Source organism: Panthera pardus, unplaced genomic scaffold (genome assembly GCF_024362965.1).
Source record: "Panthera pardus isolate Hobbes unplaced genomic scaffold, ASM2436296v1 HiC_scaffold_17, whole genome shotgun sequence".
In the NCBI taxonomy this organism is placed as follows: domain Eukaryota; kingdom Metazoa; phylum Chordata; class Mammalia; order Carnivora; family Felidae; genus Panthera; species Panthera pardus.
This window is the reverse complement of record NW_026526732.1, coordinates 19,180,283-19,194,818: the sequence shown is the minus strand read 5'-3', so window position 1 is coordinate 19,194,818 and position 14,536 is coordinate 19,180,283. Positions and strand designations below refer to the sequence as shown.

The window sequence follows — 14,536 nt, the reverse complement described above, 5'->3', positions numbered from 1 at the left end:
CCTGGAAGTTTCTATATACACGCAGTGAAATCAGCTGACAAGGTAACTGGGTTGGCAAGTGCTTCTGAGACTCCTGAGAAGTAAAAATGTGATCATCAAAAAATCATGGATAGTCTGTGACTGCTTCATCCACAGAATGATCCCAGGGTACAGAGTGTCGGCCAGGAGGCCTGACTAGAGGTTCTCCGGATTGGATCTGCTGCTTGTGAACCTGCCATCAAGGAGGTTGACTAAACAGACCTGAAAACAAGTATACTTCCCAGAAGTCACAAAAATTCAAAGATAAAAACATTTGGCCTAAATTTTAACATTAGACCTTAGGTTTGGGACTTCGCCTTCCACAACTGTAAAACTAGTCAGACTGGATGATGAGCTCTTCTTGCTAGGCATTGAGCAATAGGCAGTGTAGGGCTGCCATCCTTGAAAGAAGGGGAAGTATGAAGCGAGCCCCACAACCTCTCCAGGTTTCTGTCGTGGAACACTTTCCTGTTGTGGTGCAGGGTGGGTAGAATTCAGGCGAAGGTGGAGTCCCATCCAGCTAGGGAGGCAGAGGTTAGAGTTCTGGGCTGCTAACATGGCTGCAGTGTGTGAGTTAGTGTGCTAGAGAGGAAGGAACCGCACAGAGGCAGACTCCTAGAAGTCTGTGTGCAGGTTCGCCTCCAGTTCAGCTCAGGCTAACACTGTACCTGAGCTAGACCGTACGTCACAAGGCCTAGCACCAGCCACCTGCTCTAAGGCTGAGAGCTGACGGGGATACCAGCAGTCACCAAGTTCTGGGACTTGTTGACATTAGACCCTGCTGAGCACCTTGGTGATTCTCTTGATATCCCAGCGAGGCCCTCCGTAAGAGTAAGGATCACTTCTTAGCATAAAAGCCATATCCTAGAACTAAGTTCAAACTGAAATAGACCTGCTCTAACAAAGAATAAAGTGAAGCCTGATAAAACCAAAGGATTCTCCAGTAGTTTAACGGCAAGGTGTAGAGCAAAGCTCACCACCTGTGAAGATGGATGACACAATACAGACTCCCTTCAATGTATTATCCACTCTGTCCAGCATTCAATCAATGAGAAGTTCCTGGGCATGTGAAATAAAGATTCAAAGTCAGAAGTAGGAAAATGTGACCCATAATAAAGAAGTTGGGGCATCTGGGTGGCTCTGTTAGTTGCACACCTGACTCTTGATTTTGGCTCAGGTGATGATCTCATGTTTCATGCGTTCAAGCCCTACAAGACCTCCGCTCTGACAGCATGGAGCCTTTGGATTCTCTCTTGCCCTCTCTGTCTCTGTCCCTCCCCTGCTCTCTCAAAAACGGAAAGAAAGAAAGAGAGAGAGAGAGAGAGAGAGAGAGAAGGGAAGGAAGGAAGGAAGGAAGCAAAGAAGAAATTAGAAACAGACTTCAAGATGAACTACATGCACAAATTAGCAGCTATGGGTTTTTAAAGCAGCTGCTAAAGTATGTTTTAATATTGAAAAGAAAAAAAAAGGCCATAAAGAGTGAACAGAGAGAATATCAGCAGAGAAAATAACAACTTTATAATGAATAAAATGAAGTCTAGTACTGAAAAGTTCGATATCTGATACATAAAATTACCTGGATGAGTTCAGTATCACTGGATAGAGACTGTAGAAGAAAGGGCTATGGAACCTGACGACAAATCCAAACACAGTGTGCAATGCTGAAGATTTAAATCCCCTTCCCCCTCCTTTTGCTCTTGCCAAAAGATAGACAAGTTACATTAAAAGGTAGGCGATAATCTGGCTTTAGATTTCTTAGCTATGTAGCTACATGCAAAGCTGTAAGAAAATGGAGCAGCTTGAGTTTTGAGGAGGTAGAGTTGTGAATTGGGATTTTCTCTGATTCATGTTTTTTTTTAACAAGTTTGTAAAAGATTATGTTTATATGCCTTTCTTTTAAACTTAAAAAAAATAGCTGCTACTTAAAGACATACTTTAGAAGACCTTGGGATGTGGGGACAGTTGTACTAGAAATGATTATCCTTTATGGAACTCTCTTCTAAGGAAATAATCAAAATATGTGCAAATATTTTTGTACATTTTTTGTTGCCATATGTATTGGAAAATACCTTATTGCTGAGTAAGTGTTCATATAAGTAAATATGCAACCATTAAAATATACTAACAACTGATGTAAGGAAATGCTTTTTTTTAATAGTGAGGAAAAAAGCAAGATACAGATTTGTATACTAAATAAAAATGTATATTAAGCGGCAGGAAATATGGCAAATTTTGTCTCTTGATTATGGGAATTCATGATGGCCTTATTTTCTGTTTGTATATTTTCCAAAATTTCTGTAAAGAACACATAATTCAAACCTTAAAAAATTAGATCCGTGTGTATAGGGGGACAGTTAGAAGAGATTAATCTGATAATGCCTGTGAATCTATTAATTGAGACTTTTTCATCTAAAAATTCTAATTATAAACATGGAAGAAAGAATGTAACCTTTAAAATGTTTTGGGAAGGTGCTCACTTTAGCACCACATGTTACTAAAATTGGAGTGACACAGAGAAGATTAGCACGGCCCCTGGACAGGGATGACACACAAATTCGTGAAGCTTCCATGTTTTAAAAAATAATAATAGAATATTTTGGGGAAAGATAAAAAACATTGTCCCAAGTGAAAGATGACTTACACGAGAGTTTATGCCATGATATCATGCATATGAAATTCTAGAATAGGCAAAACTGATCAGTGGTGGGGAAAACATGTCAGAGCAATGGTTATTTCTAGGGACAAGGACAGGAATTGATTGGGAGGAATATGCACGGTCTTTCTTGGATCATGATGAATTTCTATATCTTGTTAAGGATTTGAGTTATGTAGGTGTGCACATTGTCAAAACTCAATATATATTTAAGATCTATTCATTTGTATGTAAATTTTACATAAAAAGAAAAATACTGCCAACAAAAAGGTGGGGAACAAATAGTTTTGTGAAAATGTACAAAGTCTACTCCTTGCTGGCTTTATCCTCATATCCTATGGTCTTAGATAAGTATTCCAGAGTTATAAATTCAATGTACTCTAGTTAGCACCTTGTGCTTGCTTCTCTTAATACTTGCTACATTGCACTGGACTTATTTCATACCTCGAATGGACTGTGAACTCTTGGAGGGCAGGAAATCCCTGCCTTCTGGCACATAGCTGGTGTGTGCCCAATAAATATTTAATAGGTTAATAAGTAAGTATCCCTCGGCCCTTGTTTCCACCTCTTACCTGTAACAAAAATGTTTCTCTATTCATTACAATTATTAGTTCTGTATCTTTTATTTTTTATAATATTAATTGGTAAGTGGAATTAACAAAGTAGCAAAGTTAATCTTTTAACATTTGTTATTTCAAGTTGTTTGTTCAAGGGGCTTGCTTAAAATTGTATCAAAATGTTACAGTAGTGTGGCTTAAATATCTGTCTTTGAAAACTATGAGTTTGTGGTCAGGTTGTGGGTCTCCAGTTGCAAAGTGTTTTAGGAGGAAATATTAGACACTATAATTAAATCATTTTGTGACATTTATAGTGAAGTTACTACAGTAAAAAAAAAAAAAAAAAAAAAAAAAAGCTGCCTTGTCATTATTGTGTGGTTCTAACCTCAATAAAATGTCAAAGTTAGACCAACGGAAGATTTATTTGAAAGTTGGTTAGTTATGTTCAGAGATTTTTTTTACATGATAAATTAATGCTGGACAAAAAAAAAATTGTATTTTATGGGAAAGAGTAACTTAAGTTTTTTAAATATTTGAGAATTTTATATAAAAGGATTTCTAGTAGAAAATCCTGAGGGAGATTGAAAACATACACTTAAGAAATTCAGAAAGAAATTTCATGCTAGTGAAATTTTTTGGCAGAAATATGTATATGGTTATTGAGTGAAAACTTCAACAGATACATTTCTAATTGACAAAATAGTTACTTAATACATTTTAATTTAATGAGGACGAATGATATAGCTTGTAAATTATTCAAGTCACTTATCTTTGTTATGCTTAGCTATATATTGAATTTAGTTTTTGAAACAAACTTAAAAGAGGTTGAACTTCAGTGGTTCATTACTGTTCCATACTTATGTCTTAAAGTGTTTTTTGTTTTGTTTTCCATTTTGTTGTTTTAGTTACTCGGAACATTATCACAGAATTAGACTAAAGGAATGCTGGGTAGTTTACAAGTATATTAGTAGCCCATTAGGATAGCATTTTACAGTTTATTTAGAAATCATTGCATTTGTTTATTATTAATAACTAGCATTTATCAAATCCGTATTGTGTGTCAGGTGTCACGCACAGCGCTTTGCTTACATCATCTTGTATAATCTTCACAGCTATGAAATTGGCATTATTATCTATCCTTTTTTAACAAATGAGGAAATTTCAGGTTTAGAGAGGCAAAGTAATCGGCCTAAGGTCACACACACTTGGTAGTTGGATGAAGTGGCTTCCATCTCAGGTTTGATCTGATGCCTAATCAAGTCCTAACCACTACATTTTACAAACTAAGTATTGAAGCTTGTCCTGGGAATGTTTACAGTGAACTAACATATACATATGCATACTGGGTTTGCTCAATTAGTTTTGGTTCCTCTCCTGAAGTTTCTTTTGGTCTAGGGATCTGGTTCCTCAAAGTGTGGTTCATAGACCAGAAGCATTGGCATTTCCTGGGAACTTGCTGGAAGTGTAAGATCTCAGGCCCTAGTCCAAGAGTATAGAATCCGAATCTGATTTAACCAGTTTGCCAGGTGATTGATGTGTACATTCAAGTTTTGGATAAGCACTGGCCTGAAAGAATAACTGGGTCAGAGTAGAGTAGTGGAGTCTAGAGAGGCATCGGCATCATCCGAGTCATATCTTTATACTCTACCAGACTGATTTTTTGAATACTTCAGATTACATGTATATTATACAGATGTTATTTATCAGTCTATGTACATTGTACTTATGATATTTGGTGAAAACCTTTGAATTCTTTTGAAAGTATTAATACTATATTCTAGAAGATGGTTTTGGGAGTATAATATCTTCTAATTTTAGGGAATTGGATATTAAATACAACAGCAACCATTTATATAAAATCAACTAACCGTAGGTTTCACTGGCTAGTTTTGTAGTACATTTTATCTTTTAACTGACATTGATTACATCTGGGTGAAAATGGGATAGGACTGATTTTATATTTGACTCATTTTTATTTTTTAAAAGATGATGATTAATGAAACTTGGAAATGAAAACTTGATTTCCCCCACCCCTTCCCAGTTTGCCTAATGCCTCTTGCCTAATACTGGATTTGTCATTTTTTTAGATGTGGAAGTTATATACTATGACTGGATTTCTCTTTGTTTACATGGCGCCCTTATGGACTAGCAGGGTCTGTGCTTTAAGTATCTCTTAACGGCCCGAAATTTAACCCAATATATGCATTCATGTATTAACAAGTGCTTTTTCAGTATTTTACATAGGAAGCACTATTCTGTTATGCATGCATTGCCACTAACACAATAGATATAAAGAACTCCTAACTTTAAGTCACTTCCTAGATTAAGGCAATAACTGACTTTGAGGATGGAAAGTGAATTCCAGTAAGTTTAGAATAGGCTTTTTTATTATTCTGATGCTAAATTAGAAATTGACATACGCAGAGTTTATATTTTTGTAAATACCATAATTTTAGATTGAGCAGGACTTTTGTCTTTCACTGACATGTAAATAGTGGTGTTAATGTATATCCAGAATAGGTGAACCCAGATAGTTTTATGATGTAGTCAAACACTTAAATTTAATCTTAGATAGAGGTTGTCCTATGTTCTAAAGATTAACTTAAAAAATAATGACCTCAGTGGCTATGAAGATGAGCTGGAAAGGTTTTATTATATCGATTACCCAAACTCAGTCTTCTGCCTCTGTTGTCCTTATCTGCATCTTCCTACTAAGAAATGACTTTGCTTCTCTTAGAAAAGCCTAACCCTTTCCTGTGAGCCTGAGAAATAATTAACAGTTAGAATTTAAAAAGCTTTCTTGAAGTAAGAGCTTCACGCACACAAAGATAGTGTACCAAGTAAGTACAAACTTCTTAAAAAATTGAAAATAAGATTTACTTTCCACCCATAATATTATTAATCATATTTTAATTATCTTAGCATCTAGATGTAGTAATAAAAGTATTCACTTCTATCTGGAAGAGCAGTTGGTATTAATATGAATCATATACTCTTCAGAACTTTAAAAATGCGTTTTATTTTTCAGCAAAGATGTCAAGGAAGTTAAGCTTGCCTACTGACCTAAAGCCTGACTTAGGTAAGTAAAATAAATAAATGAATAAAATCCATAGTAGTTAAACTCCCTTCAAGGGGAAGACCAGGAAATCAGAAGATTTAAAATTACGATAGACTAGATTTTTATCAGAAATCAAGTTTAAAAGGAGTAAGAAGTTTAAGGATTAATAGCCTCTAGAATGTCATCTGTAAATTATAAAAGATTATAATTTCAAGCAAACCAAAATAATATATTTTCTCAGTTCTCATACTTTATTCTAAACAAAATTTAGTGTAAGATTGAAATTTGTGCAATTTCAGATTAAGTTCTATTAAAAGTTATTATGTCCCATTTATCTGAAAACTTATTTGAACTTTATAAACTTACAACATTTTCACAGTAAATTAGTTTTCTGTATTACATTGAATTTCTCGTATCAAGAATCATTATTACTTTTGGTGATAATAAATTGGGAAGTATTCCTTTTTCTATAGCACTTTCTTTACAACTAATGCACTAGGTAAACAGAATGAATTCATTCACACATTCCTTTTGCTTTATACCAACTCAAAAACAGCTCCCTAATATCACAGAATAGGGACAAATGACATTCCAATAAAAATAAAAATAAACTTGCAACATTTCTTTTTAAATAACTCACCTTTTTTTTTTTAATTTCAGAAATTGCAATTATTTTTAATAAAAAATAGACTGGCTGAAGATGATTTCACCCATCTTTGTCATAGAAATAACTAGATTTCCTCCCTTGCATTTGCTCACACCCATTATCTTTTCACTATTTATTCCTTAGATTCCTTGACTGTCTTTTTAAGTAATACAAACTTAGATATTGGCTCATTTCACCATTCTAATTTTAGCATTTCCATGTCATAGTCTTATCTCAGTTGTACTGATAGAGAGCATGTGATTATTAGTGAGAAGGCATAATATCTTCCGTTGTCAGAGTACAAGGTTTCATTCCTGAACATAAGGAAAAACAGTTTAGTAGAATCCTGTACTAACACTGATGTTAAGGGAACCAGAATTAATTCTAGAGTGTAGGATAACATGTTTTGAGAAGGGAATAGTTCCCTTCACTATATAAATGACAGATGTAATTTGAAACCAAGTGTATCTGAGAGGCAGAGTTTTCATCAGACTCTCTAAGAGGCCCGTAATTTCATTAACACTAAATACTGTGAGTTAAAATGTTTTTGTCTCTTCTAGTATCTTAAAAATATGAGACGACATATGTAGAAGTACTTTTAAAATTCATAAAAAGAGCATAATTATTTTTAAAAAGAATATTCACACTTATAAATTATGTAAGTAATGTAATCAGCAGGTATACTCCATACTTATTTATAGATCATCTTTATGAAGTTCATGTTTTAGCTTACGTGCCCATGTATTTCACTACCCTAAGCCAATAACTGATTGCTACATACCTTGGAACAGTCTCTGTGCTGCCTAAGTAATTTCCCTTCGTGTCATTGTGCTGCTAAACTATTTTTAGAGATTCTTAGCTGGTAATTGTTTTATATTGGCTGGGGAGTCAATGGGGAACAACAACTCTATTGATAGGCTCAAACTGTCAGATGTTCCCAAAGCAGCTGAAGCTGTTGGGACTATTCCTGAAGCTCTGGAACCTTCTGTGACTAGAATTCACTTTGGCTTATAAGGAAATTGTGCAACATTGCACTTGTTCTATATCTTCACCATCCTGTATTCTATGGCCCAGTCTCAGGAACCATGGGTGATATTGTTAGACCTCTGATGTTACTTTTCAAGTGTCAACCACCAGAGGGGGGAAAAAAATTAGACTTTTATACCTTGATGTGAATTAGTTTTATGTCCTAGAATTTACCCTGACCAAACTCATCTCTTGGCATTATGTTTTGACGGAGGGAATAAAATATTACATAAAGCTCTATGTGGGAAGGAGAGGGGAATATACATAGGTAGAATGTTCTAAGCATCCAGAGTAACATGAAAGCAATGATTTTGTGACATGCTTGTAACACCTACAGTTGGATGGCATTAATGACAAATGTTATCTGAGTTTAGATCTTCCAGAAACACCCCATGTTCAAATATATTTTTTGTATTTAAAGACTGAACTTTAATTCTCAATAATAATCCAAACCCTCCCTTTGTATATTGGTGGTGTGACTAATCCCTTGTTTATATGGAGTTGCCTAAGAAAGTTTTGGACTTGGACATGACTCAAGTCCTGACTCCTACTAATTAGCTTTGTCATCCTGGGAAAGTTATTTAACCTAAGTGTCTGTTTTGTTATTTGTTATATTGTGGTCATAAAACTTTTCAGTTGTTAAGTGGATTCAATAGAATGATAAATGTAAAGTGTTAATGAGAGTATGTATCATATGGTAGGCCTTGCTTAGCGATAGCTATTTTCATTTCTGCTCTTAATAAAATTTCTATTCCGTTTGTTTAGCTTGCCCAATTTCTAAGATTCAAGCCACAAAGATCGACAACATGTGATTTAACAATAGTATAAATTATAATTCATGAACTGCTAAAAATTCTAACTGGTTTTCAAACAGTTCTGGGCATATAGAATTTTGTAAGTTCAGGGATGCCTGGGGGGCTCAGTAGGTTAAGCATCCAACTCTTGATTTCGGCTCAGGTCAAGATCTTGCACTTCGTGAATTGGAGCCCAGTATTGACTCTGAACTGACCATGTGTGGCCTGCTTGGGATTCATTCATTCATTCATTCATTCTCTCTCTCTCTCTCTCTCTCTCTCTCTCTCTCTCTCTCTCTCCTCTGTCTGCCCCTCCCCCACTCTTTCTTGTGCCCGTGCACTCTTCTCTCTCTCAAAATAAATAACCTTGAAAAAAAGGATTTTGTAAGTTAAATATTGATTCTGATTCAGTTCATTTTCACAGTTTCTTTGGTGATCTAATTTTTATAGAGAACTCATAATACAAATGCAGTTGTAGCTTATGAATTTTATATAGTTAAATTATTCCATTAAATTAAAACACTGTTTATTTGTCCTGTAATTAACATTTGAAGTATAGATATGTTGTGAATCACCTATTGTAATTTTAACAGTAGATAACAGTAAGAAATTTTACACAGATTAATTTATAATGAAATTTATATTATCAAATTTTCTTATCAAATGTATATTTATATTAGATTTTCTTGTATTATCAAATTTCTATGGATTTCTGTCTTTATACTAGGTCACAACTGAAAATATATGTCCAATCACCTTGCATGTGTATGTTTCGTTAAATATTTTATTGATTGATTTTTATTTAAATTTTAGTTAACACACAGTGCAATATTGATTTCAGGAGTGGAATTCAGATTCATCACTTAAATTCAACACCCAGTGCTCATCACAAGTGCCCTCTTTAATATCTATCAGCCATCTACTAAATTTAAATTTTCTACTATTTGGGGCACCTGGCTTGGCTCAGTTGGTAGAGCATGTGACTCTTGATCTCGGAGTTATAAGTCTGGGCCCCACATTGGATGTAGCAGTCACTTAAAATTTAAATAAAATAATTAAATTTCTATTATTTTACTAAAATAACTTTGAAAACTTCAGAGTTAACATTTGGAATCAATTTATATATTTAACATTACCACACTCATCCAGTAATGAGCTTTTGCTTATGGAAAGTTGTCATATTTACAGGAAGTAGTTCTTTTTTACTGTGTCAAACAGGGTATAAAAGAGACATGTTTAGGAACTATAGTTAGAGATTGCCCATCCTGTTGCCATAACTAGTAGCTTTATTATTTTCAGAGGCCAGTGATAATCAAAATTCTGTTGTATATAATTATCATTTGGGGAAATATTGTCAATGTATGAATCTAAATTTGATTACAAACGCTTTTAGAGGAGGTACAGTTAGGATTCATTTATACGTTTTTTATTTAATAAAATACATTTTAAAAGACTTGAATGTGTTTTTATTTTTCATGACATATGAAGTCATTTCTTTCATGATAGCACTGAAACTATGTGATTGGAGGAAATAGTTATTAGATATGAACAGTAGAAAGTACTAGAAGTTTTAATATCCCAAAGTTGTTGCACCAGCACATACCATTTTAGATACTTTCACCTACAGATCTGTCTTCAGCAAGTATTTGTTGGATATTAGTATATGCCAGACACTATGCTAAATCTTATAGGGCATCAAAATGACACAGCACCTGTACTCAAGAAACTCAGAGTCACTTGAGAGTGAGGCCTAAGACAAGCCCAAAAGAACTACAGAACAAATGTACTCTTAGTGCCATGGGAGAGAAGAAGCTATCGAGATTCAAAAAAGAGAAAAACCATATACAATTTTCGGGGTCAAGATAAACTTCATGAAGATGACAGTACCTGAGATAGCAAATAAGCACGATCTTGATAGGTAGAGAAAAGAGTGAGACGGAGGAACCAGTCAGAAAGAAATCACAAGCAAAAGTCTAAAGTAGGTGAGTGCAAGGTAGGTCTGGAGAACAATGAATGACTCCTTTTGTTCTCTCAAGGTTCTGAAAGCAGGGTAGCATTGGAAGATAGGGCCACCAAGGAGAGTTGGAAATATTTTGTGGAGAGTCTTAAAAACCTGAGTAAAATATTAAGCATGCTCAAATAAAGAGCCACTGAAGAGTTTTTAAATAGAAGTGATAGAATTATGACTGTACCTTGTAAAACTCAATTGAGTTATGTTAGAGCAGTGACAGAGTGAGGGTGGGGAGACTACTTGGGAATTGTGCGGTAGTCTATGAATGGTAATGAAAGCCTGAATGAAGGGTGATGGAAGTTGATTGGTAATGGAAAGAAGGGAACAACACTGGGGTAAAATAACTTAGGACTTGGCATCCCACCAGATATATGTAGGTAAAGTGAAAGGGAGTAACCAAAATGAAATGCATCTTAAACGTTGCTCCCTAGAACAGGATTTATAATTTCGATTATAAATAATTGAAAGTAACCATGCTTTTCTAGTTCTGCCAAACCATGACATTGTATCACCAAAGGAAGAAACAGCATCAAGAGAAAAGATGGTGCTGGTAAGGGCCAAGATTCGAAAAACAACCAGGATACCAACAAAGCACAGCACCAAAACCCGTACAGATCACACATCCACAAATTCACTGGACTGCACCCAGCTCGCTTCTAAGAAGTGTGAATTTATCTGTTTGTATTTTATATTTCAGCAAAGGAAAGTAATTATTAGCATAGAAGTGAATTGTTTTTCTTTTTAATTAAAAGAGACTAAATAATTAAATATTAATTAAATTAATTAAAACATGCGATAGGTTTTGTCTTTTTGCAGATTAACTCTTTGGCCAAATTTATACCAAATAAGAAAATAGGATACTTTATAACTTGGACAATCTCACAACATTTTAAATCATTTCAGATATAAAAGATAATTCCTTCAGCCGATCACGGAGTTCTAGCGTAACCAGCATTGATAAAGAATCCCGAGAAGCCATCTCTGCTCTTCATTTCTGTGAAACTTTTACTCGAAAGGCAGATTCATCTCCTTCCCCATGTTTATGGGTTGGTACTACTCTGGGAACAGTGCTTGTCATTGCACTGAACCTTCCACCCGGAGGAGAGCAAAGACTTCTTCAGCCAGTCATTGTGTCTCCAAGTGGTATGTATGCTTTCATGCTGTACTTACGTTAAAGATCGGACTTTTGGTAGAAGCCCTTGTTCTTCGTTTTGGGATCGATCTAAGAATTCTAAGTGGAGAAATTTAGTCTTGTGTTTTTAGCGACAGAATACATGGAATAAAGTTCCAGAAAATCATGTATTTATACAGCCATTCTGGTCTTGCTGCTTTTTTTTTTTTCCCCCTTAAGTCTAGAATCATGTCTATAATGATTACTATGTAAGAAAATGGAAAAAAAAAAAAAAAAAAACCTGTTCTTCTAATGCATTGTAGGATACCTTAAAATACTGTGTTCTGTAAGCAAAAGGATGGTACCGTAGTTAGGAGAAAAAGCAAAAAGCATATTCTAAAACATCATACAGTTGGCTATTTTTAATCTCTAAATGTGAACTCTTAAAATAGGTTATTTTTCTCCTTTGAACTATTAGGAAAAGCTGACTTAATAGCAAATTTTAAGAAGAAAATATTTATGATCTTCATATGTTGAAAATGAGATTGAATTTCATCAAATGTATATGGAATCTGAAAGACCTGGAAATAACTGAGAAACCTGGTTTTCATTACTAATTTATGCTGATTTAGATAGAAAAAAACATGATTGAACTCATTAGTGTATCCCTTGTTTATACAGTGGACTTTAACATTACTTGAAATTTAAAATATAATTTTGATTTTAATGATAATTTGTAAAATACCAAAGAAATAGTTTGATTTACTCATTCAACTCAATAAATATTTGAGTATATTCTATATGCTTCACTGTTAGAAAAGGTTCCATAATGATAATCTTCTTACTAATCTTGTTTCTTATTAGTAAACAACAAATATCTGTATAGGAAGAAAACCTGGAAAGAGAAATCACTTAAAGAATTTTAAGTACTCTAGTAGTCATATTAAAAACGTTTTAAAAAAATGAAATTAATTTTCATAACACTTTATTTAGCCTAATGTATCCACAATGCTATCATTTCCACATGAAATCAGTATTTTTAAGTTGTCAAGGTATTTTACTTTTAACTTTTTTTGTACTAAGTCTTCAGAACCGGCACGTGTGTGTTTGATTCTCAGAGTGTGCCACCATGTGGACAGGCCGCATTTCAAGGACTTTGTAGCCACGGTGTCTGCCATATTAATGCAGCTCTAGGTGTCACCTACCTGCTCTCACACTCGTTGGTAGTACACTTGCCAGATAGGAGAGAAGACATAGCTCCAGACATACGGTGTGTCTGTCCGGGGCATGTAGTTCTGATATCATTTTCCAGATTCAGCTACATGCTTGAAGATTGAATCCCTTCGGGAAGCCGGTGTACAATTCCAGTCTAATGTCCATTCTGTGTGTTTTTGAGTGTCTCCTGTGTGTCAGAGTTGGAGTAAATACATTTGCTGTGGCGATTCAAGTAGTTGTTACTTACGTGTTTTAGGTACTATATTGAGGTTGAAAGGAGCAATCCTGAGAATGGCATTCCTGGATACCACAGGCTGCTTAGTACCGCCCGCATATGAATCCTGGAGAGAACACAATGTTCCTGAAGAAAAAGATGAAAAGGAGAAATCAAAGAAACGACGGCCTGTCTCCGTATCCCCCTCCTCTTCTCAGGAAATTTGTGAAAACCAGTATGCAGTGATATGTTCTGAAAAGCAAGCAAAAGTCATCTCACTGCCATCTCAGAACTGCGCTTACAAGCAAAACATTACAGAGACCTCGTTTGTGCTTCGTGGAGACATCGTAGCATTGAATAACAGTATCTGCCTTGCCTGTTTCTGCGCCAACGGACATATTATGACTTTTAGGTGAGTTACACATTTTCCTAAAACACAAATAGAGCATATACACCCTCAAAACACAACATTACAGAGTTATATTCCATTGAAATGAAACGCTTTTGTTTACGGTCTTATACACTGAGAATTTATTGTTATTCACTTAATTGTGAACAACTTTATGAGGAATACAAATCAATTTTATCTCCCTCTCAAGTATACTAAATCATCAGGTTTGTAGGATCCTGCCATTTTTGTCTTCTATAATACTCTGTTCAAGTCGAAAACCTACTCTGTTATTTTTTTGAATTCCAGTTAGTGAATGTACAGTGTTCTGTTAGTTTCAGGTGTGCACCCTGGTAGTTCAACACTTCCATATGTTACCTGATACTCCTCATGACTAGTGTACTTCTTCATCACCGTCACCTATTTCACCCATCCCTTGACCCCACTCCCATCTGGTAACCATCACTTTGTTCTCTGTAATTAAGAGTCTGTTTCTTGATTTGTCTCTCTCATTCTTATTTTTTCCTATTGCTTGTTTGTTTTGTTTCTTAAATTCCACACGAGACTGAAATCATACGGTATTTGTCTTTCTCTGACTTATTTCACTTAGCATTGTACTCTCTAGTTCTGTCCATGTCCTTGCAAATGACAAGTCTTGATTCTTTTTTATGGCTGAATAATATTTGTGTGTGTGTGTGTGTGTGTGTGTGTGTGTGTGTGTGTGTGTAGAATATATGGAAGAAGATGTGGATCTTCTTTATTCCATTCATCAGTCAATAGACACTTGGGCCGCCTCCATATCTTGCTGCTGTAAATAATGCTACTGTAAACATAGGGGTGCACGT

At 34.9% G+C, this 14,536-nt stretch overlaps 1 protein-coding gene and 1 non-coding gene across 5 annotated transcripts in view; both read left to right on the top strand.

The window, feature by feature from the left end:
- STXBP5 (syntaxin binding protein 5) overlaps positions 1–14,536 on the top strand; it is a 169,614-nt gene that overhangs the window by 124,098 nt on the left and 30,980 nt on the right. For 3 of the 4 annotated variants that reach the window (XM_019425026.2, XM_019425025.2, XM_019425024.2), the window contains 3 exons: positions 6,257–6,307; positions 11,667–11,906; positions 13,346–13,715. In XM_019425026.2, coding sequence (XP_019280571.1) covers positions 6,257–6,307; positions 11,667–11,906; positions 13,346–13,715 — 661 coding nt within the window. The remainder of the gene's footprint in view (positions 1–6,256; positions 6,308–11,666; positions 11,907–13,345; positions 13,716–14,536) is intronic. The other variant, XM_019425027.2, reaches the window with a different exon arrangement.
- On the top strand, positions 2,488–2,595 carry LOC128777866 (U6 spliceosomal RNA). The gene has a single exon (XR_008423183.1). It is a non-coding gene; the product is annotated as a U6 spliceosomal RNA (small nuclear RNA).